The 25,228-nt window shown below is 31.5% G+C and overlaps 1 protein-coding gene and 1 non-coding gene across 2 annotated transcripts; one reads left to right on the top strand and one right to left on the bottom strand.

The window, feature by feature from the left end:
- Window positions 1-17,612: 17,612 nt before the first annotated feature.
- On the bottom strand, window positions 17,613-19,930 carry LOC148194120 (uncharacterized). Its single transcript, XM_088097117.1, has 3 exons — window positions 19,242-19,930; window positions 18,634-19,143; window positions 17,613-18,549 (listed from the first exon to the last, which is right to left on the bottom strand). The coding sequence occupies exons 1-3, from the start codon at window positions 19,928-19,930 to the stop codon at window positions 17,613-17,615; spliced, it is 2,136 nt and encodes a 711-aa protein (XP_087953243.1).
- Window positions 19,931-22,627: 2,697 nt separating this feature from the next.
- TRNAL-UAA (transfer RNA leucine (anticodon UAA)) lies at window positions 22,628-22,710 on the top strand. Its single transcript has one exon. It is a non-coding gene; the product is annotated as a tRNA-Leu (tRNA).
- Window positions 22,711-25,228: the final 2,518 nt, after the last annotated feature.

Genomic DNA, 25,228 nt, shown 5'->3' with positions numbered 1-25,228 from the left:
AATTTTAATTGTTTTCTTCTAGAGATATTTTAAGAGAAACTTGTTAAAACCATGAATTAGAAAAATAAAAATAAAAAGAAGATCAAAATAATTATAAATTTTAAAAAGATTAACAGCATTGTAGTGATTGACTGCTCTCACAAGTCTCCGTGTAGCTGTCAAAGTCACATATCTGATTTTTATTCGGCTAGAAATGATGGCAAAAAAAAGGAAGGTTGAGTAAATTTCCAATTAATGGTGTCTCTCTTAACTTCTTGTTAGTCTTTGATAGAGACATTAACTTGCTAAGCTTCTAAGCATACCATTGACCACTTTTTTTCCATAATTTTTTTTTCATATTTTATGATTATTAATCTAATAATTGTTTTAAACTGTTATTGTCATAAATAATCATTTTCTACTATCACTAACAACATAAAAAAAAGAAAAAAGAAAAAAGAAAAAGTAAACTTGTAAATTTTATATTAGAAGATTTGAAAGGAACGAGATTTGAAAAGAAAATAATAATAAAAAATAAAAGAATTTGTGATATATTTTGGTTTTTAAGACATTTTTATAGTCTCTTCCTATATGCGAAACGAGTAAAAGATATGCTTTGCTTTTCGTACTTTTTTAACATTTTTCTTTTTGTTTTTCATGCAATCATCTCTTCGCAAATCAGCAAATCCGTATGCAGAAACAAACATATCCTTAGGGAGAAAATAAAAAGTTTTGTTTATTTTTAATTCAATTTTTATTGTATTATTATTCTAACCATTAGACGAGTGAGAATATGATTATTGAGAGATAGTGACCATGTCTTTTTATTTTAATATTAACAAAATTTAAATTAGTTTTTTAGTGACTAATACGAAGTTTTACCATGATAAAAAAATATAAAATTATTTCATTTTCGTTTAATATTTATTTATCTGAATCTCCAATATCAAAGATTCAACTATAATTTCATCAAATATTTATTTTATTAATAATACAATTTTTATTGTCTAATTTTAGGTTTTATCACTAGCATATCTTTATATAGAAATTTTTGTGTATTAATAATAATTGCTATAATTTATACTTAGTTATAATAAAAATTAGATATCTAAATTAAAATTAAGAAGTGCATATAATTTAGAGCTGTCAAAATGGGTCACAACCCACGAGCCAACCCGGTCCACCACGGGTTTGAGTCGGGTTGGGTTAGAAAAAATTGTATTTTTTTTATGTGGGTCAAATTTCAACCCGGCTCATGCGTGTTGAACCCGTGGTGGGTTGGGTTGGTCCACCAACCCACCTACATAATTTTATTTTATTAAAATTTAATTTAGATATCTAATTTTATTACAATAGAATTGTATTATAGAAAGTTTGTAATTTTTTTATTTAAAAAAATTGTAATTAAGTGAGCGAGTGAGCTAATCCGTTTATCCACCAACCCGTGGTGGGTCGAGCCGGGTTCGAATTTTTCTGGCTCGCTAATAAATGAGCTGGGTTGGGTTGGCTCACTAAGTGACCAACCCGTAGTGGGCCGGGTCGGATCGGGGCAGGTGGCCCGTTTTGACAGTTCTAATATAATTTAAAAAATAATTATAATAAGTAGAAATTAATTAAATATAAATAAAGTTAGAAACATCTAACAAAATATTTATAAAATAAACAAAAATTATTTAATAATTTCATAAATAAAATAAGGTTGCGGGTAATTATTTAGTAATTTCACAAACAAAATATTTTTTCTTTATCTGAATACTTTAGGTATTTTTCTGAATTTTTTATAATATAATTTTTTTGATTATTTTTTTTATTGTTTTGCTCTCATAGTCTTCTTCTTCTTTGTGAATTTTATATAGTATGTTTGTTTTCATTAATTTTCTTTTGTTCTGCTCTCATAATCGTCGTGCTCTTCTTCTTATTAATGTCTTGATTAAATAAAAAGATATTTTATGTTTTTTTATATATCAATTAAATAGCTATGTTTCAAAGTAATAAAATATTTAAATCATATAATAACAATACGGTTTAAAATATTATATCAGAAAATATTGTATTATAAATTTAGGATATTATTTTTTCTTGATGCTCTAATGTTTAATTTTGATTTTCTGGTTGATTTTTTATTTTTTCTCTCTTAAATCCAATTTTTCATATCATAATACAGTTTTAGTGCTCAATATTAATATTGTATATCAATAAAATTTAAGACTTGTTATAAGTAGATATTAATATTAGGGTTTAAGAAAGAATAGTAGTTGTTATAATTTAAAGGAATTATGTATTAAAGTGTATATAACGTATAGTATGCCTGAATCACCAAATGCCATGATTTGGTTTGACTTATTTATTAGAAAGATCAAGTTTAAGCTTTCAAAAAGCATATTTAATCAATAGGGCTAGACTTTAGGTTTTACAACTTAACTAGTCTTGACAGATTCATGACTCATTTATATATATATATATATATATATATATATATATGGGGTTTGCTAACGCGCGTACGTCTGTATTTCAGTTGGTACATTTTAGCAATGTGTATCGGGTTTTAGTAGACAAAAATATTCTTATATATCATGTATTCTAAGTTTTAAGGTTAAGGGTATTTTAATAATTTTCATTCTCAAAACAAAAAAAAAAGAAACCCCCCAAACCCTTACTCACCTCTCTCATCCCTCTCAACCCTTTCTCTTCTCTCTTTCTCACTCCAATCTTTTCTCTGTCATCCCTGTAGCCCCAATTGAAAAAATCAGAAACACTTGCTGTTAAACAATCTTACAAAAAAAATGATTTTATAATGAGTTTTCCTTTTATAATTTTTGTTTCACAAGCATAAAGGAATTGGTAATTGACCTGGAAAAAAATCAGAAATACTCGCTGTTAAACAATTTCTTACAAAAAATGATTTTATAATGAATTTTTATTTTATAATTTTTGTCTTATCTAAAAAAATCAGAAATACTCGCTGTTAAACAATTTCTTACAAAAAATGATTTTATAATGAGTTTTTATTTTATAATTTTTGTCTTATCTAATTTTATCTAATTTTCACAAGCATAATGACATCAAAGGAATTGGTAATTGGCCAGGAAAAAAATCAGAAACACTCAGTTGTTAAACAATTTCTTACAAAAAATGACTTTATAATAAGTTTTCATTTTATAATTTTGTCGTATATAATTTTATCTAATTTTCACAAGCATAATGACATCCGAAAGAATTGGTAATTGACCTGGAGGATTTTTTTAGAGATGATGATTCAACATATACAGATGATGAAATTAGAGAGGTTAGTGAAGATGGTGAAATTGAAGAGATCTTGAATGAACCTTTGCCTTGAAGGTGAATATGTCAATGACTCAACTCTTTGCAAAGGAAAATTTTTTAAAGGCATGTGTTTCTGATTTTTTTCAATTGGGGCTACATTAGGATGACAGAGAAAAGGTTGGAGTGAGATAGATGAAAGAGAAAGTATCGAGAGAATGAGAGAGGTGAGTAAGGGTTTCGGGGGTTTCTTTTTTTTTTTTAAGTTTTGAGAATGAAAATTATTAAAATACCCTTAACCTTAAAACTTGAAATCCATAATATATAAGGGTATTTTTGTCTATTAAAATCCGGTACACATTGCTAAAATGTACTAACTGAAAAACAGACGTACGCGCGTTAGCAAACCCATATATATATATCCAACACATTCTTGTCATGTCATCAATGAAAATAATATAATACCTACTGCCATTCAATGATGGTGTGCTCATAGGACCTCCAACATCTGTATGTATCAATTGTAGATTTTGTATAGCCCTCCAAGTCTTGTTTTGTGGAAATGGGAGTCTTGTTTGCTTTCCATATTGAAAAGCAATGCATGTAGGAAATACTTCTTCTATATCAGGTAAGCCTCTGACCATGCCATTCTTCTTCATGAATATTAGAGCATTGTGATGAAAATGGCCCAATCTTTTATGCCAAAGTATTGTACTGTTGACCTCTTTGTGCACTGCAGCCTGTTCTTCACTCATAAAGTCCAAACAAAGCTTTTTCCTTTCATTCTAACTTTAAATACTTCCTTGCATGCTGAATCTTTAATCATGCAGTTTTTGTCTTCAAACAACACCTTATAACCTTTTTCAAGCAATTGAGGAACACTCAACAGGTTTTGGTTAATTTCTGGAACATATAAAACATCTAAAATCAGTTTCAAACCTGTTGACCTTCAATTGCCACTATTCCTTTGCCTTTTACTGCAATATATGCTCCATTACCTACTCTAACTTTAGAAAGTGCAGTTTTGTCAAGTTCTTTAAAGAGTTCTCGATCATAACTTATGTGATTTGTGCAACCACTGTCTATGAGCCAACTTTCTGTGGAGCTATTGGTAGCAAAGCATGTAACAACAAACAATTGTTCCTCTTGTGGTTGATCCTCAGCAACTTTAACTTCTCCTTGTTGTTGATGAGATTTGCAAATCTTTTCCATGTGCCCTAGCTGCCCACACTTATGACACTTTACATCCGGTCTCCACTAGTACCTTTTTTGTGGATGATTGGTTTTCTTATAGTGAGGACAAGGTGGAAAAACCTGAGTATTATTACTCTTATTGTTGATCTTGTTTAATCTTCCAGGTCTGGTATCATTGTTCTGCTTCTTCCTCTGTTTGTTGCCATTGCTCTAGAATTTGACTTGAAAAGCACCCTCCACAGATCCTTCTTGCCTCATAAGTCTTCTTTGCTCTTGGGCCTGTAAAACATGCAGCACCTCTGCCAAAGTGATCTTAGATAGATCCTTTGTGTTCTCCAAGGTAGCTATAGAAGCTTCATATCTTTCTGGTACTGATATAAGAATTTTTTTTCAACATTTCTTGAAAAAGAAAAAACAGTGCCCAACAATCTTACTTTGTTGGCAATGCCAAGCAACGTATTTGAGTACTCTTTGATGGTGTCTGATTCTTTCATTCTTTGCAGTTCAAATTCTCTCATTAAATTCAATACTTGCATGCTTCTAATTCTCTCATCTCCTGCATATTCTTCCTTCAAGGAATCCCAAATTTCTTTTGCTGTGTTGTGAGACATGATCCTGGTGAAAATTAGTTTTGAAACACCAGAAAATAGACATGCCTTTGCCTTTGCTTTCCTGGTTTTTTTTTCTCCTTGTAGGTTTTCATCTGGGCTACAGTGGGGTTGTCGGGCAGCGGAGCAATATCGTAATCCTCCTCCACTGCTTCTCAAAGATCCAAAGCTTCTAAGAAGTTCTGCATTTTTATGGCCCAGAGATCATAGTTATCTCCATCAAAGATAGGAGGAGCAACTTGAGAGAAACTTGTTTCAGCATCCATAGGTCCCGTAAGATGTAGCTCTTGATACCAATTTGTAGGTTATTTTACTGAAGGAAAAGTTGAGAGAGAGGAACACAGGAATATAAAACTGCATTAATATTTTATTGAGGAGTGCTATTGCTTTTATAAAGCAAATAACTGAACGTAAATGCACGTAAATGTTGGCATCTATAACCACTAACAAATTAGTGCTCTTAGTGCCTAGAAAATAACAAATAAATCCTACCAGTCAACATGACTTTTATTTTCCTAAAAAATAGCATAACATATTATTTTAATTTCTAAATTTCCAATAGTCATCAATCAACAGAGACAATATTTTATATGATAATGAAAACACTTTGTAATATTAATAAGATTTAATTATTATTGTGGTCCTTACTTTTGGTTCAAAATCATAAATCGGTCTTTCTAATTATTTTTTGTCAATTAAATCCTTAATTTGAAAAAATTGATACAATCCTACCTTTACCATTAATTTGGCTAAAACAAAGTTAGGAGATGATCGGGTGGACATGTATATATGGTATTTGATGTTGAAATGAAAGGAGAGTTTTCGTTGTAAAGGTCGAACATGGTGCTCATGATTTCACATGGTGGTGAAGAAAATCTGGCAGGTTTGTGGTGCAAAGAAGGTGGCGTGGCCAAATTCATAAGTGGAAGCTTTGTATTTTAAAGGAGATCTTGTTGTGGCTTTGTGCTCGCGATGAACGTGGCGACGATTTTTGCTATTCACGGTGGATTGTGTTGGTGGGATGAACGACGAAGATATGTGGTTGTTGTTATCGTGAATGGGTGATGGTGGCGTCAAAGTGACGGTGGTGGCACGTTGAATAGTGGTGTCATGGTGACTAACGACATGGAAGAACTATGGCTGTCACGAGGTGTTCCGTGGATTAGTTGCGATTTGGACTACTCGCGAGATAAATTTGTATTGGTGCTGGCTCTGTTTTGTTGTAGATGCATGGATTTCGCATCAATGGGTGACCGTGGTCGAAAGAAATTGATATAACTCGGCTGATTTATGGTGCAGTGAAGTTGGATTTGTGATTTTGGTTTCATGATTTCGAACATGGTTTATGTTTTTTGTGGCACTTATGATCTCATTGGCAAGTGTACCAAATCGTTCAAGTTAGGGATGACCAAAAAATCCACGGACACGGGTATCCGCAGGTAAAATACGCGGCAGGTAGTTACTATCCGCGGATATTTATTATCCGCAGGTAATGGGTAGCGGGTATTTTAATACCCGCTTCTAAACGGGTCAGGTACGGGTAGTATATTACCCGACTCCCGGGTACTCATTACCCGCAAAAAATAAATAAATAAAATTAATTTATATATTTTTTAATTAATTTTAATTTTAATTAAAATAAAATTATATTTTATTAGGTTAAATTTAAATAAAATAAAATTTTAATTTATATATAATTTGATTTATATTATATATATATATATATATATATATATATATATATATATTGTATTTTTATTTAAATTTTATTTTAAAAATGTATAAAATATTTTTTTTTGTGGGTATTCGCGGGTACCCGTGGGTTTTAAAATATCCGCAGGTATTTTCTAAACAGATATCCGCGCGGGTAGCGAGTACAATTTTATCCGACGGATCAGGTTGCGGGTAGGCACTATCCGTGCCCGACCCGACCCGTTACCATTCCTAGTTCAAGTAATATAAAATGGTAAGACCAATTATCGTTTCCGGAGAGACTCGTGTAATACTAGTTAATTATATTATTAACAACTCATATAGACTCAATAACAACATATCAATTGAAAAATAAGTGCAAAGAAGATAAAATTTCAACTATACAAGTTTGGACTCTGGTGTTTGAAGACACTTAAGAAGGGAATAAAGTAGGAATGATATGAAATGACATTGCTAAGGTTAGGATTCATCAATTCACCTTTGTGCATACACAATTTCATCTCCTCTCCATCAAATTACTAAATTCAATCCACAAAATTACTCTAGCCTTAATCCCTTAGGTGAAAGAGCCTAGTTTTATCTATTAACTATCAAACCACTGATTAATTAACAAGCAAAACCCCCATTAAGAACTAGGATCTTAAGACAACATGTGAATCATCTTCCATCCCTAGAATCAATGAACCACAAGGACTCTTTGTTAAACTGCCTTTTAGTCGCCTAAGGTAGAACAAAGTCTGGTCCCCACTAATGTAGTATAGGGATGACCAGAATATCAATCCAAGGACTCAGTTTGTTAAGTTTCAAAATGTAGAGTCAGAGCTTGTTTTATTTATTAACTATCTAAACTACTAACTAGGTGGGGACAAAGAAATGAAATAATGAAATTTAAAACGAAAAGAATCAAATTAAAAACAAAACCTATTTAAAGAAAAGAAGTATACAGAACGTATATACTAAAGCTGGAAGAATCCAAAATATATTTAGAAAGGTAAATGCTAAAAAAAATGCTAACTAACATCAGCTAAATGAAATTAAACTAAACATCTTAATCATAATCTGCAAGATACAAGAAAACTCATTCATGCAAACCAAAATTTCCAGAAATCAAAATCAACCATACTAACATCACAAATCTCAGAAACTGAATCAAAGAGTAATAAAACAAGTACCTAACCCCTATACATTACACATGACGTGAAACATTATCTGCACTTCTCTCAATCAAATCACAAAAACTATTAAAAACTCAACTAAGTACAATTAACAAATCATAAGCTCATAAAACTAAAACCTACTCTATGCAAATTGCAATAAAAGTAAATCATTATAAACCTAAACTAATTCAACCAAAGTTGGAAAATGAAAGCTGGAAAATAACAAGTAAGTGCTGGAAAATAAAAGTTGTGTAAGAAATCAAAGTAAAGACGCAACGAAAGTAAAATTGATGCGAGGAATCTAAAAGAAATCCAAATCTTTATTACAAGAAACGAAATAACTATAATGTACCGAAATCAACACCACCAAGATGTTCACGGACTGTAACCACCGTGAAATCTAGCTTGAACAGCCAAAAACACTAGAAAAACTACTTCTAAGGAAAGCGCATAAACCCTAAAATCGCGAATTCAGATCGTCTCTCTCGTGTGGAGTCTGTCACCCTCTGTTTTCCACTCGCTCGCGAAGTCTGTTACCCTCCGCGTTACAATCCTCTAGAGCGAACTCTGTCACCCTCCACTCGATACCTTTTTCAAAAGCTATTTACATCCCTTTATATAGGGTCAGAAAACAATGAACAAGGAAGAAAGGGGAGAGGGAAGATAAGTTGAGAACCTTCGACGCTTCGCTTTAACGATCCAACGATCTGTCTTCTTTTCTCGCAATCTATGCATCTTAGCCCTTCGATCATCTTCTCTTCGGTCAACTCCAATCAGCTTCTTCCCCGGGCAGGATTGTGACTTCGTCTTCTCCTCTCTTTCTCTCACACAAGCCCTAGCTTTTGGGTGTTTTTCTCCAGAATGAAGCATGTCTTCGAGCTTTACTCCCTATAACAGCAGCAACGCCACAAAAACGCACCACATCAATAATTAAAATGCTGCAGTTTCATTAATTGGAGCCCAAGTAAGGTAACAACTGCACTTCAATAAGTGGGAACCCAACCCAACTGCCCAGAATCTAGTGCACAAGCGACCCAAACAATATCTGTAGCAGCAGCGTCCAACAGCCCATTCTCAAGTGTGGTAGCAGCCCAGTTTTATTCCATCTCTCCAAGGCTGAGCCCAATATAAATGCATCAACAACAACAACCCAGGTTTAATCCATTCAACCCAAGATTTCTGCAACAAAGAAAAATCAGTACAAAAATTAAAGAAAGTAAAGGAAATTTAACAAGTAAAAAGAGAGAATTTTTATCAAAAGATTTTCTAAAAAATATTAATATCTTAACTATTTACAAACAGTAAAAATCACTTCTAAAACCTTAATTTTAACTACAATTTTACAAAACTACAAATATAAAGAAAAATCCTAAAACTAGCCTAATTCTACCCAATAAGAAAATAAAATGGACTCCTAAGCACAGAAAGAGTGGCAAAATTGGGGAGTTATCACTCTTGTTTTAGTTCTAGGTTCCATCTTACGTTCCCATAACCCATGAAACCCCAAAATCAAGTCATGAACATTCCTATTACATACAAGCTTTAAGATTGGAAACAAGAATACCAGTAATTGATAGAAAAGGCATCTATATATTCAAATCATTCAACAATTACACAAGAATTCAAAGGCTACAACTAACTCCAACAAGATGGGAGTCTTCCCACAAACCCTAGCAGCCTTTCAAGCTCTCCTCCGAGTGAAATCGCACCTCCAAACCACCAAAGACCCATTTCTCTTTGTGTTTCTGACTTAAATAGACCATATTTGCCACATCAGCACCGCCAACTTTCTGCAGATTGGCCGCCCAACGTTGGGTTGTCAGCGCCCTGGGCACAACTTTCGCAAAATGCAGCGCTCAACGCTGTCCTGGGCGCTCCACACCAGGCTTACTTGAATCAATACTTGCTCTTCATCAATGGGTGGCGCTTAGTGCCACTCGTTTTGGTATTCTGATTCCTCTAGTTCTATGCAGATTTACTTGCTTTTGTGGTTGGTCGAGACTCTTCAATGTAATGGAGGATCTTCCTAACATCAAAATGGATCAAAATAGGGGATTAGAGTATTATTTAGGTAATGTAACCCAAAATATAAGTAAACACTGAAGCAAGATAAAAGAGAGGATTTAAGCAAGTAATAAGCTAAAGAAGAGTTGATTTTGCTACTGAAATGATGCTTATGTAATGGTAATATTTAACATTATCATCACTGAGATGGCACATCGAGGAGTTTCCATAGTTGTGCAATTTTTTCATATCTGCAATTTGGGTTTTGCAAATTAGGGTTCAATAGTGGAACAAAAATGCTATCACGAGGTGGATTCATGATTTGGTTTTACGAATTCGAGCATGGGTTGCGTGAATAGGTGGTGAAGATGACATTGTGGTTAATTGTCGATAGCAGTGACTCCAATAGTGATGGTTCGAATCTTGTATGTGTGAAGGTCAAGGTCAAGGTCAAATGTCACGTATCCATTATACACTTCCATCTCATGATCTCTTTACATGTCCACCTCATTATCTCCTAACCTCGTTTAATGAATTTAACAACAAAGGTCGGATTGCATCAATTTTTTCAATTTAGAGACTAAATTTAGACAAAAAAAATTAGAAACAACTATTTATGAGTTCAAAACAAAAATGGGATTGCTATAATGATTAAACCTATTAATAAATATTTTTTTTAAATAATACTTTTTTAATAGAAAAAGTTAAATATATTATTCTAAATTGAATTTTATTACATGACAAAGTAGTTAGAAATAAAAAATATAAAAAATATAAAAAATATAAAAAAATTAATACTTTAAATATAAGTCATTCTTTAATAATTTATTAAATGACACAATAAAAAAATATTTATTTATCTATTTTAAAAATAAGTAATTTTTAAAATAATTTTTAGAGATGCATGAATTAAATTAATAGAATTTGAATTTAAGACATAATTAACATTTTAGAAGTTGATATAAATATCTTAAATTTGGAAAACTAAAAACGTAATTTAATAATTAAAATAATATATTATTAAATATTAAATGATAGAGTTGAAATATATTTTTATTTTTATGGTAAATAATTAGTTAGAAAGTTTGTATTATTAATTAAATTATATTATTTTAAGAAACTTATTTAATTTTATTAAATGATAAAGTAATTAGAGTTAATAAAAGGAAAAAGGTTAAAATAAATGAAAAAATAGTTTAAAAAAAGTAATATTTTAAACCTAGGTTATTTTTTAATAATTTCTTAAATAATCAAATAAATATAAATTATAAAATAATTAAGAATAAAAAATAATATAAAAATATATTTATATTTTTAGGATAAATCAAATAGGTGGCAAGAAGCAATGGGAGGTTGGAAACAGAGAGGTAAGGGATGCGGTAAAGCTAAGGCTAAGATGGACAACATATCTTCTTTTTTAATTGAGTAAATTAATTATGACATACTTTTGATTCATTTAACACATAGTATAATAGTAAAATGGTCATAAAGTATAAAGTTTTGTATTTTTTTTTTAAGAAAAGAGAGTAGAAAATAAATATAACGTTGTAAAATATTCAGATATGTTAAATAATCCTTTTTTTTTTTCATTTTAACAATTCAATATTTTCTTGTTGAATCTTTTATTCTCGCAACTACGAATGGGCGTTGTTGTGCTGGTACATTATGTGAGGGAAAAAGTCATTTGCAGAAAGAAAATCAAAATTGTAACATCACGAATTTTAAAAAATAATGCATTATGGATTGAATAATTCAAAGTAAAATTAATATTTTCGAATATGGATCACGTAATCCAAATATCTACCGATTATACAATCCAAAACTAGAATTTAATCACGGAATATGTGAAATTTTAAAAAAGTATAGGTGCATAAAGAAAACAGGGTGCAGGGAGAAATTCTTTGTATAATGAGTATTGGGCCAACAAGTTTTAAGGTGGGGATTTCTATGTTTTTCTTATGTACCCGTAAATTTTACTGAGCTAAGCCTATAGATTATATATATTTCCTTGATTTCAAAATCCAGTTTCGGAATTCTTGGATTTTAAAATTCGATAATGTATTTTTCTCTGATTTTGAATCTAGTTTATATATTTTCTCTGATTTTTCCAGATTTCAAAATTTGATTTTGAATTTTTTCAGATTTCAAAAATGAATTTTTCTCTCGTTTTGAATATAGTTTATATATTTTCTCTGATTTTTCCAAATTTCAAAATTTGGTTTTGGATTTCTCGAATTTGAAAATTCATTTTTGGAATTTTCTGGATTTTTAAATCTGATTCTGAATATTTAGAAATTGGATTTCAAAATCCGTTTTGGATTATTGGATTAGGAAATCCAGTTCTACATTTAGCGGGGGGTTTTAAAATCTGGTTCTAGATTTTTCAAATTTTGAAATTTAGTTTTGGATTTTTCAGAATTTTGAAATCTAATTCTGAATTTTTTTGACTTTTAAAATTCAATTATAAATTTTTTCAAATTTCGAAATCTAGCTGAACTTTTAGAAATTAGTTTTTAAATTCAATTATGAATTTTTCAAATTTCAAAATTTGGTTCTAGATTTTTTCGTATTTCGAAATCTAATTTTAGATTTTCCCAAATTATTAAATATAAGCATGATTTTTTTTTTCAGATCTTGAAATTTGATTTTGGATTTTGCGAGATCCTAAATAATTAGCAGTAATAAATCTCTGTCACATCAAATTAATGCACACCACAATCAATGCTTATTTTATTAAAACCCACTCCCAAATCTGATACATTACTCTGCTGTGCACCGAAAACCGAGCCACATCATTCCTCTGAAAGCATTAAAAACGCACTTTGCACCACATGCACACACGCCACCTGTCGCGGGAGAAGCTTCCAATTCAGAGTTTGGTGTGCAGGTGTCGGCTTGGGAGACGTTCGTTCAAACGAACGTGAGTTTAACAAAACTAGATTTTTGAAAACTCTCTCTCACCTGCACCACTCATCTTCTACCTCACGAAACTCAACCCTTCATCTTCTCCAACTTCTCTCTAGAACCTCCCAAACTTCTCTCTACTGTAACTCACCAAGCTTTTCTCCGAATTCCATTTCAGAACCGTAGGAACGTTCGTTCAGATGTGATCTTCATTTTGGACCGAACAGAATTGGAATCTAAGCCGGTAAGTTCCCTTCTCTAGTAGTTGTCCATTTAGGGTTTCATACGAAACCATGCTCTCGGTTCATGCATGGACTGTATCTGAGTAATCTCTGATTTTGGTATTTAGATCAAGTGAAAGTGTCTAGTGAAACTGAGGGTAGAACGCTGTAAGAGACAAACCCAACTTTTGCATTAGGGCGTACACTGCTATTCAGGTAAGGGAAGCTTATATATTTAATTTATACTTGTATGATTTTATGAAGGCATGATCTGGGTTGTCTGTATGAAATATATGTATATGTGCTGTTCTGGATCTGCATGAACGAACCCTGTTCTGCTGTATGAATATGTTTTTTGTTGGTTGAAATGCATGTTGAATTGGACTCGTATGAAAGATGTATGACTATAGTATAGTTGGATTTATTAATGTGAAGAAAGCTGTATAGTATGTAAATTAATGTGGATATGAAATTATAAAGTATGTATCGTATGAGAAATGTTAAAGTTAAGAAAGTTGGAAAAAATCTGGATATGATAAACTCTTCCTATGATAAAATACGCTCGTCACCGTACGGTCTTATACCGTTCGGTTTTTCCTGGAAATAACTTAGACTGGAATTCTTTCATTTGGAAAGAACTCCGCTCGAGAACGAGCGTCCCCATTTGAATGTCTTAGCGTTCGTTTCAGCTCAGCTATATATAAATACCATAAACTTTAAAATACGTAACGTTCGGTCTTATACCGAACGTTCGTTCGGTCTTATACCGAACGTTCGTTCAAATTAGCGCTCGGTCTTATACCGAACGTTCGTTCAAATTAGCGCTCGGTCTTATACCGAAGCGTTCGTCCTAAATAGCGCTCGGTCTTATACCAAGCGTTCGTCCTGATGGGTGCTCGGTCATCTACCTAGCGTTCGTATTAATGAAGTGTTCGGTCTTAGATTGAACGCTCGTCCTTATTTTTGATTCCTTAACGAACGTAAGTCGCGTTCGTCCAAAATACTTAGTAAATGAATGTTGGCGCGTTCGGTCATTAACTGGCAGCCTCCCCTTTTAAACAAAAAGTTCCTAATGTAGTTAAGTATTTATCTTGATGTATCTTCGTACAAGTTGAGTCAACCTGACCTCTTGGTACTTAAAATATTCTGAAAAAGGGTCTTATTATTCTGGAGTCTTTTTGATCATTACTGGGTCCCGCTAAATCTGGTTTTAACGTTCGTCCTCTTCCTTCCGAGAGTTGAACGTTCGTTTTATTAAGAGAGTGGAACATAGAATGAAAATGTGATAAATATGAAATGTTAAGATGTTCGAACACTATATTAAATGGTTATACGAGTATGGGATTTGAACGAGCGTTCCAAGGAGGAATGTCTCAGATATGTTAAATGTTAAATTGGTAAAGTATGACCGTGGATAAGTTAAGACTCGCTGTCCATCCTGATGTTCCGTGATGCTCATCTTCATGTAGAGGAGGGTAGTCATGTGTGGGAACGGCAGGAGGTCCTTAGTCCATAAGTTAACGTGGGCGACGTAAGAACGGACTAACCTCGAGTGGCAGCTGTGAGATTAGATCAGTTACTACACCACTCGGGTGCAAGGACGCTTGTAACTACATGGTTCATACAGTCCGGACGGTCTGTCTTATATATATATTTATTTCTATGTTGTTCTATGTTAAGTTACATGTTGTATGTGTGAATGGAAATGTTAAATGTATGTGTTAATTGTATGAATTAAATATTATAAGCTTACCCTTTCGTTTTCCTTGTGTTGTCATACTGTCTATGTACGTTCGTCCTGTCTTGCAATGATCATCCGTGTGGATGTGAGCAGAAGGCGAGGCTACCCTGGAGGACGTTATTGAGGAAGAGAACTTGGTTGAAGTGGAAGTGAAAGCGGAGCAGTAGGACGTTCGTCTTTCTTTTTGCTTAGGACGCTCATAGATGTTTAGTTTGTAAACGTTAGCTTATATTGACGTTCGGTTATTAATTTTGTAAAACCGTTCGTCCAAATCCCTTGTATATGCGCACTTAAGCCGTTCGTTTTAGACTCCCACTGTATACGTTTTATGAGCGTTGCTTTTGTATTGAAGCCGTTCGGCTCTGGAACTTCAATTATGTATAGAAAGACTGTATATTTTGCTGTTAATTGTAATTAATTCTGATTTATGGTAATTACTGTATTTTGGGATGTTACAGATTTTCAAAAACTGGATGTGAAATCCGGTTCTAGATATTTTTATTTATTAGATTTTGAAATACGATTATACGTAGAGTTTTTTTATTTATTGAATTTTAAAATTTAGTTTTATGTTTAGTTTTTTTATTTATTAGATTTCAAAATTCAATTTTTGAAATTACAGATGGGATGAAGAAGGTACAGGCGAAGGATGAAGCGTGCAAATGGGGGTGTCAAACCCTAGTCAAAATCAAAGTTAAAAGTTGCTAAGAGTAACTTAGGGATATGGAGAAGTTTGGGGTGTAGAAAGAAATTTGTAGGATGCAGTAAGAAGCCCGGTTGATCAAAAGATAGGGTGTTACTCCCTCCACCACCACATTTTCTCCCTCCACCTCCCCAATTCGATTACATATTTTTTGAATTACAAAACTAACCTTTTATAATTACAAAAATAACCTTTTTACTTTTTAATCCTAATTATTTACTTTAACCCTAAAATCTATCTTTCTACCCCTTCTCACCCATCTCCCAACCCTCTCAGATTCTCACCCAAACTTCATCACATCCGTTTCTCATCTTCCATTTTTCCTCCATATTTGTTTTCTTCCTCCTTCAATGGTTCGGCAGTGGGGGCGGTGCGCGACGCGGCAGTGCAACAGTGCGGCAGTGGTGCGACGGTGAGGTGTGGCGGTGCGTTCTCCCACAAGGTTAGTGATGATATTTTTAAATTTTTTTTAAATGCAATGCATATATCTCTGTGCTGTGTTCTGTGCTGTAGTGTGCTTGCGTTTTTTGTTGTGTGCGTGTGTTGGGAGAAAGGAAGAAGATAATGAGGCCAAAAATGGATGTCGGGTATACGTTTGGATCTAAAACGGATGTCGATATCCGTCGACGGATGTCGACATCCGCTTCAAATCCAAACGGATACTCAACATCCGTTTATGGCCTGTAGTTTTTTTAACTTTTAAGTTTATTATTAGTTTTTATTTTAATTTTTTATTTTCAATTAATTTGTTACGTAATTATTATATTTTTATTTTTTTTACTTTATTAATTTATTATTTTTTTAATTAATTTATAGAGTATTTAAATTTAGTGTTTTTTTTTAATTTTTTATTTATTTATATCTAAATTAAAATTATTTTATTTAATGAAATAATTATTTTTAAATTAATAAAAAAATAGTATTAATTAATGAAATAATTATTAATTTAATTAAAAATATTTTTGTCAGAAATGGTAAGATCACGAGGTTCATCTTTTAGTTCTCGTGGAGAGAGTTCTAGAGGAGAAAGTTCTCGACGAGAAAGTTCACGAGGAGAAAGTTCTCGAGGAGAGAGTTCTGCATAGGGTGAAGGTAGGAGACGACCTACAACTTCAGCTCGGAGAAGACGTGCAGCTCCAATTCAAGATGACCCTATAGCCGAGGACTGAGCGTTTGAGGAGGAGGCATATCAGGCCTATGAGGGTCCTGTTCACGAGGAGGCATTTTAGGCTCCTCATGACGGTAATGAGGAGGAGGAACATGTCGATGTTCCTGACATACAGGAAGAGGATGTTGGTGGATTTCCTAGAGGTCCACGTAATGCTTCATTGCTGACACACTATGTTCAGCATGTTGCTTATGGCATTTCGCAGGGCCGGGTGAGTGCATAACTTAAATTTTAATTATTAAGTTTTTTTCTAATACAATTGATATTAAATATTGTTGTGTAGGATCGAGGGGAGATACTGAAGTTGATCTCCCATGGTAAAAAAATTAATAAGTTAGGACCGTGCGCCGAAGAAATTCAACACATTGTGTTGAATTCCGCTTTGATGCCTCTCACAGATATTTGCTATGATTACGTTGATAAGGGATTGTTGCTCGGTTTCATAGAGAGATGACACTTTGAGACGAGTAGTTTCCATCTCCGTGTAGGGTAGATGTCGATCACTCTTGACGATGTCTCCACTTTACTTCACCTTCCGGTACTGGGACAATTATGTGATTTGGAGGAGTTGGAGTTTGAGGAGGCTCGTACAACCCTTGTAGAACTGCTCGACGTTGATGGTGGCGCAGCTGGTGCTGAGATGGAGGATGCACGTGGTCCGAAAGTCAAACTCAGCTAGCTAAGAGAGATATATGTTCAGAGGTGTCAGTCGCAACAGTGAGATTATGCTACTAGAGCATATATGTTGCATCTAGTAGGATGCACGACATACACACTAATATGACATTATATCGGTTAGCAATTGCATAACCAATGTCTGGTAATGTCATCCACTTATTCATGTTAGTCTGTTATGAATAAAACAAGTTGTTAGATAAAATAAATATAATAAATAAAATACATAAAACAGGAAAGACTTACGTCGACTGTGACTTCATAATCACCAAAGAGTTCCTCAGTTATTCTAGTCTATCATACCCTCCTACTAGGCTTGCGTATTCATCTCGCCATTGACTGAGTTCTTTGTACAAATCATTTCTGATAGCGGGCCATGAATCTTTTCCGAGTCCCAACGAGGCAACAATGCATCTATATCCACAGTGATCATCAACCACAACATCAACAACGTCCACAATGAATGGGTGAGTAATAGAATGAAACTGGTCTATGATTGGAACTTTCTTTTTCTTCACTACATTTGGCTTTGATTGTAATTTACTTTTCACAGTTGAAGATTCTATGGTTGAATGAAAGGCATCGACATACTCAAAATATGATGGATCCTGCGTAGTACACCTTTCTCTTCGTTGAACTTTACTTTTTTTAACACCCTTTGTCTTGACTTTATGTAATGGAGGGACCATTGATGTCAATGTAGGACAAGTAATTTCAAGTAATTTTTGCTTGATGGTGATTTTACCTCCAATGTCAACCTCATTGAATCGTTCTTGTACTTGTTTCAACTCATCTTTAATGGATAACTCGGGCTCAGTTTCATTTAATTCAACATTTGAGAAATGCAATCTTCGCCACATGATATGAAATTCACCCAGAGGGATCAATCCAACATCATACCGTGCTAATTCACATGCACATGGGACACCAAATGTACGTCTCAATACGCATCTACACTTTGATGAGTCCAATCCTATTTGCTGCACTCTTTCCAATTCCTTAGCAGTGAGATCCAATGAATATTGAGAGACACGCCCAATAAGTTTTTTATATTTGTATCCTTTAAAAGGGTCACTCGTGAGCAACATACTTCTTTCAAATGACACCTTAATCTTGTTGTGTTGTAGGATAACAACGTTATGAATACTATCCCAACAAGAACACAAATCACCCATACTATTGCCCAGAACTTTCTTCAGACTCCAATGAGCAGACTCAACCCTGAAATAAATAAAAAAAATCATCAACAAGTGCAAATAAATATTTATCTAAAAAACAAATAAATAAAATAACATTACAACATACCTATTTGTGATTGTGTTCCCTAAATACATTACTTTGTTCGTCCAAAACTTTACAAAGTATGTACTGTACGGAATAATCCAAGTCTGATTCACATATTCAAAGAACAAAGGCCATGATCTACTCGCGTATTGAAAACCATTCACATACTCAGCAAACAAGCTCTCATCATTACAATCCATCACATTTTGCCATGCATCCATCAACACACCCCAAACTTCAGTAGAATAAACTAACATTTTGCATTTAGCTTTAACATTTTTAAGGATGTGGAACTCACATAACATCTGATATGACTCAGGGAATACATTTGCAATGGCATTCATCAAAGCCAAGTCTCGGTCAGTGATAATGACTTTAGGACCACCCTCAGATGTTAAAAGTAAACATTTCAGCTTTTCCAAAGCCCATGTGAAATTACTCTGTCGTTCAGTAGACAAGAAAGCAAATGCTGCAGAGAAGTTTAACCCTGTAGACGTCATGCCCACAATCTCAAGCAATGGAAACCTATATCTATTTGTTTTATATGTGGAATCCATAAAAAATACAACATTAAATGAGTTTAATAATTTCACCGCTTCAGGATGTGTCCAAAACAGGTCAATAACAACCTTTGATCGTCGGCACACCTACTCCAATGAATGTACTTATCCCGATCCAACAACATCATAAGTTGTTGTAGTTCAGTTCTGGACCCTCTCAATGATCGTTTATACGCTTGTCTTGCGTTGTAGATTTGTTTAATCGTTGTGACATTTCGATCATTATTTTGTTTGAGGGTTAATAAAATATTTAAAGGTGTAACTTTACTCTTTGTCATATCAACCAATAATGACTGCTCACTCATATTTAACCTGCCAGCATAAGGATGTTCAACTAAAGTTTCAGCCAAATCATGGTTGTGATGTCCACACATCACCTTCAACACCCATCCATCACCATCTGAACCTGGTTTACCCTTTAATCTAAACGGACACTCACATTTACGAGTGCCGTATACACTAGGCACCGCATGGGCTTTGTATTTCCGATATTTCCCTCCTCTTTCACATCCAAGTATGACGGACATTTTTCTTCCCCGTACACCAGTAGCTATATCAGATCTTACTATTACCACAACAAATCCTAAATCATAAGTCATCCCTCTTACCCATGCAATTAAGTGCTCCCGTGAACGAAATATTTCATTTATGGTAAATTTATTTGTCAAATCTCCCTCTCCAACTTTGACAATGAATGAAGAGAAATCAGATATCAAACTAGAACCAACTTGAGAATCCATATGAAGATATTCATCCATTTTAAACAATAATCACCTATAAAATTATAATAAATCTTATTAATATAATTAATAATTAATCAAACAAATATAAAAATAATAACATAATAAAATTATATATTTCATATAATTAAACTAATAAATAACTTTTTATATAATTATAAAATTATTAAAGAATACAAAAGTCATATATAAAAATATATATTATACAAAAACCCTAATTATATATAACGTGCAAAATTAAAAAAAATCTAAATATATACTAATAACAATAAAGATTCTCAAAAATATATTATTAAAATACATCAAAATATATTCAAAAATAATATATTAAAAAATATAAATTATATTATTTAAATATCTTCAAAATTAATATAAAAAAAACTGTAAAATATAAACCGTATAATCTTTAAACAAATGTCTCGTCAGTCTTTCGTTCACGATTTTATGTTCTCGTCGCTTCTTTTCCAACATAACTTAATATGCATTTGAATTTTAGAGTATTATTGAACATGTATTATATCCCACAGCTATTTGTAAAAGTATTTATATATAAGGTAAATATTAACTTATCTGAAGATTAAAACAAAATGGATTATTGGTTCATAATATTTAAAATAATAGTGCATCTACTATAGTACCAAACCCAGTTACATTTTTTTCGTTAAAAAAATACTAAAAGGGTTGATTCCACATATTTATACCTTTTTTATTTTACAATAGAGATATTTCTTTAAAAATAATTCAAAATTTAAATGTAAATAGATTTAAATTAAAAAAATGATTTATAACAGATATCCTCGATCGTAATTTAAAATTGCATAACAAATAAACATAAGTTACTATAACTGTTTAGGAAATTTGAACATATGATACAGGAATTGTTCATCACATTGATTAGAGTCCTAGTTATCCATATGGCAATTAACTATCTAATGTAAATAATTACATTGTATAATTTAGATGTAAGAATAAATATGTTTATAATATTATTTAATTATGACTTTTCCGTTTGAATAACCTTATGTTTAATTGTTTTGAGTTTCATGTTTGAATTTTGTAATGTTGTTTTAGATAATTGAAAAGTTAAATTTCAAATTTTTAAGAAAAAAAAATCTATTGAAAAAAGATATAAAAGTTAAAACGTAAGATATGGTCAACCTTGAAGAAAGCTGACACTACTACTTGTATATCAATAAACATTTAATAATTGATATTCCAATTGACAAAAGAATCATATGTTGATTTTGTCCAACAATAACATAAAGCCAATGGGTATAGTAAATAAGTATTTGTTACATAGTTTGCCAAATTCACAAAGATAAATGTATTAAATAATATAAATACTTCATGAAGGTAACTTCCATCATATATTCTGGACTATTTACACTTACATATAGATATACATATTTTATTTTAAAAGATGCATAGGAGAAAAAGTAGGGTTAAATATGTTTTTAGTTCCTAAACTATTGGCCGTTTCTAGTTTTCGTCCCTCTTTCAAAGTAAGGTACAATTTGATCTCATTCTTTTCGAAACGTTCGTTTTAGTCCTCGGAATTTTGGTTTTAGTCCTCATTTTTTGCTAAATGAGGACCAAATTGTACCTTACTTTGAAACAGGGACGAAAACCAAAAACGGCCAATAGTTTAGGGACTAAAAACATATTTAACCCAGAAAAAGTATTATGTTACTCTACAAAAGTCTACCATTGCAATATGTGGTTAAAACCAAGGCTTTGAACATAAATATTTGATTTTATAAAAGTTTCTTGACATTTCCATAAAGATAATTTAATATAAAGTTTTCAACAATGTTATGAACTTCTTAACAATAACTACACTAAGGGTTTAGTTTGAACATAATAGCCTATTTATTTCTCTTTATCAAAATGAAAAGTTTTTACTTTTAATTTAGTCCTTGGCATATTTTGATCAATGTATAATAAAGGTTTAATAGATTCGGAGGTCCGTATATTTGCGGGTTTGTTTCAATTGGGTCCTCCTATTATGAAAGTGATCAATTGAGTCCATAATTTGGTCAATCTGATTCAATAATAGGATCGTCGTTAAATAGAGTTAACGATGTTAACTTTGTTATCAAGTGGCAAGCTGAGGCATCTAGGTGGCATCCTTCATGGATTTTTAACATTTATAATTGTTAAATATATTTATTAAATATATTAAATTATTAAACATAACTTTATTAAATAAATGAAAATATAATTGTTAAATATAATTATTAAACATATTAAATTATCAAACATATTACGCAATGTTTCTTATTTTGGGGTAGCTTCTGACTGAGAAATTGGGGAAATCTGCGAAGTTAGGGTTCGTTGGTGGAAATGGCATTGTGCTGGCATTTGGGGAGCATCGCTTTTGCGTGAAAAATTACTTAGACATAAGCTTTCGTTGTATAAAATATAGAGACCTCCGAACCTATTAAACCTATAATAAATAATAAGACAATTCCAAATTTCAAAGGAAATCAATTATGTTAAAGTCAATTTACCAATAATGAGAATATTTTGACTTATATGAAGTTCATAAAGAACATTTGAATGTTCCTTTTCTTTTGACTAAGATGTGATCACTGTTTTCTATATTGAATTAGTTAGGTTAGCTAGCTAATTAGTGTCACTTTGCCAATTTTCACTTATGGTTAGAGATACTAATATTGTAAATATATAATTGGAATGCCAAATAAAAACAAAAAAGCAGGTTTGCCCGAGTGGTTAAGGGGGAAGACTTAAGATCTTCTGCACATAAGTGCGCGTGGGTTCGAACCCCACAGCCTGCAATTTTTTAATATTTTTTTCTTCTGCTTTAGAAGTTACAAAATTTTTATTATAATTAATGTAGGTTTATATATGTTTTTTATACTCAAACTTTTTATATTTATTTTCTAAAATTTAGATCAAATTTTATTTTAATTTCTCAAATTAAAAAAATGGTGTTTTTATTCTCTCAAATGAAAAATTGTTTTTTTCTTCAAAATAAAAGTATCATATCTAAAAATCATTAGCATAATCTTAATTTGAGAAGTACTCTTTTAAATATTTTTCTTACTTTTCTATCTTTTGTTTTTCTCCTATTCTTGTTACAGCAGTTAGTGTTATTATAGTAGCAAAATATTCGTGCTCACAATTATATGGACGAAGCTTTAACTTTTGTTTTTATTTCGAGATTAAAGTATAATGTATTTATATTACATCATTAGATTTTCAATGCTTAACAATCATGAAAAATTTAATTTATATTAAAATAATTGGTATTTAAAAATAATATTAAAATAAAATAACTTAATTATACTTCTAAGAGAAATTTCCACATCATTTATGCACATAAGCCAATTCAACATGGAGAAACCCACTCACTTGAAGAACAAAGAAATGGGAGTTGGGTAGTCCTGCAAAAACTTGCCCACACCAAAGTTGTCTCATGCATAATGCTTATACTTATAACATGGAGATCTCGATATTTAGCTTCTCAAAATTCAACATTTTGTTTACTTGATAATCCAGGTAACGAGAGTTTATTTATTTTTATAAATTTTAAAAAGAGAGTTTATTTATTTTTATAAACTTTAAATATTGATTTGTTGTACGTAGATGTGATAGAATCAATTAGTTGTTTTAAAATAACATTATTATTTTGTGATTAAACTTTTTTATATAGTTGTGCTAATGTTAATAGTAAGAGAATCTTATTAATTTTTATAAGTTCCAAATATTAATATAATTTATGATTTGTGATTTGGTCAGATTGAATTAATTTTGTTGTTTTCTAGTGTAATGGTGAATTGTTGTACATGTATTTGTTTGTGTTTTCTAAGTAAATTATATTGATGATGAGAATGTGAATCATATAATTGATATATGATGTACAATTTTGGTGTGTTTTTCTCAAATTCCCGTTCAACTAAGCAAATTTTCATTCAAGCGAAAATATTATTGTAACTTAACTCATTTTCTATCAAACCCTCATTCAAACAAGTAAACATTCGCTCAAGTGAGACAAATCTTGCTCAAGTAACACCATTCTTGCTTAAAAGAGAATGATACTGCAACTTAGCAAAGCTTCTACGCATAAGTGATAAAATTGTTGCCCAAGTGATAAATATTGTTACTCAGCGACTAAATTTTCACTTGGGCGACATCTCGTTTCATGGTCAAACTCATCTTGAAAAAAAGTAAGATTCTCGTTTCGTTACTTGTTAGATTGAATTGAAATTTTAAAAGTGAATTTTAGACACAGTTATTTATTTTGATCGGTCAGATCTTGAATTAGAAGTTTGTAGTGAGAACAATTTTCCTTGTAAGGTTCCTCTAGATTTGGTTGTTGACAACTTTGACTTGTGTTTTTTGCTCAGTGTATAACTTTTTTACGGGTGTTCAATTAGGTTTGTTCTTTTTACATTATGTTTTTGACTCAATTATCTTTAATTTGAATGTAAGAATATAATTTTTGAAAATTTGTGGAAGCTACAATTTTATTTCTAATGTCCCAAAAAATTTGTAAAATGTGCAGTTAAGTTGCTAAGAAAAATACTTGAGAAAGTTGCTTTTTTTTAAGGAATGAGAACTAGTTATTTCCATAAAAGACATTTTTGTATGATTTCTAATATATGTTTTCAAATGCTTGTGTGAGAATGTATAGAACCAATTGAAATTATAATGATCTTTTTGTTGAAATTGTTGGTGATATATGAAAAATTTGTAATTGGTTTGTAAAGTGAAACAATAGAGAATGAATGGTATGATTATATATATATATATATATATATATATATATATATATATTATTGTATGCATTTTATTAATATGGTCATTTTTAAGGAGAAATATAATATCAAATAATACTTATTGTATTGAGTTGGAATCTAAAGAGTATAGTTGTTGTGACCCTACTAAACTTTTATATTTATTTAAAAAATGTAATTTATGTGGTAAAAGTTAAAGGAGATTCCTAGCTCAAAATCGGTATAAATATTATTGTGAGTTAAAGAAAAAAAAATTAATAGTGATTTTAGGATAAGAATGATAATTTTGTGATAAAAGAAATATTGTTGTTGATTTTGAATTAAGTAAGAAATAAATTTATGATAAAGTACATTACTAACAATTATATTTGATTTAATGTGTGGTATTTCGGAATCTAGTTTAAATATTTTAAGTCATGATTTAGATTTGAGTGATGATTTAACGTAATTGATATGGATTGGTGTTGTTAAATTTTAAATGATGATGTTGATGTCCTAGTGTTAGATTTTCACTAACTATAGGTTAAACTTTTAATTGATGAGAATTTACCCTTAC

Source organism: Vigna umbellata, chromosome 8 (genome assembly GCF_029865625.1).
Source record: "Vigna umbellata cultivar VRB3 chromosome 8, Vumbellata_1.0, whole genome shotgun sequence".
In the NCBI taxonomy this organism is placed as follows: domain Eukaryota; kingdom Viridiplantae; phylum Streptophyta; class Magnoliopsida; order Fabales; family Fabaceae; genus Vigna; species Vigna umbellata.
Note: the sequence above shows the minus strand (reverse complement) of the source record. Positions and strands in the feature narration are given on the sequence as shown.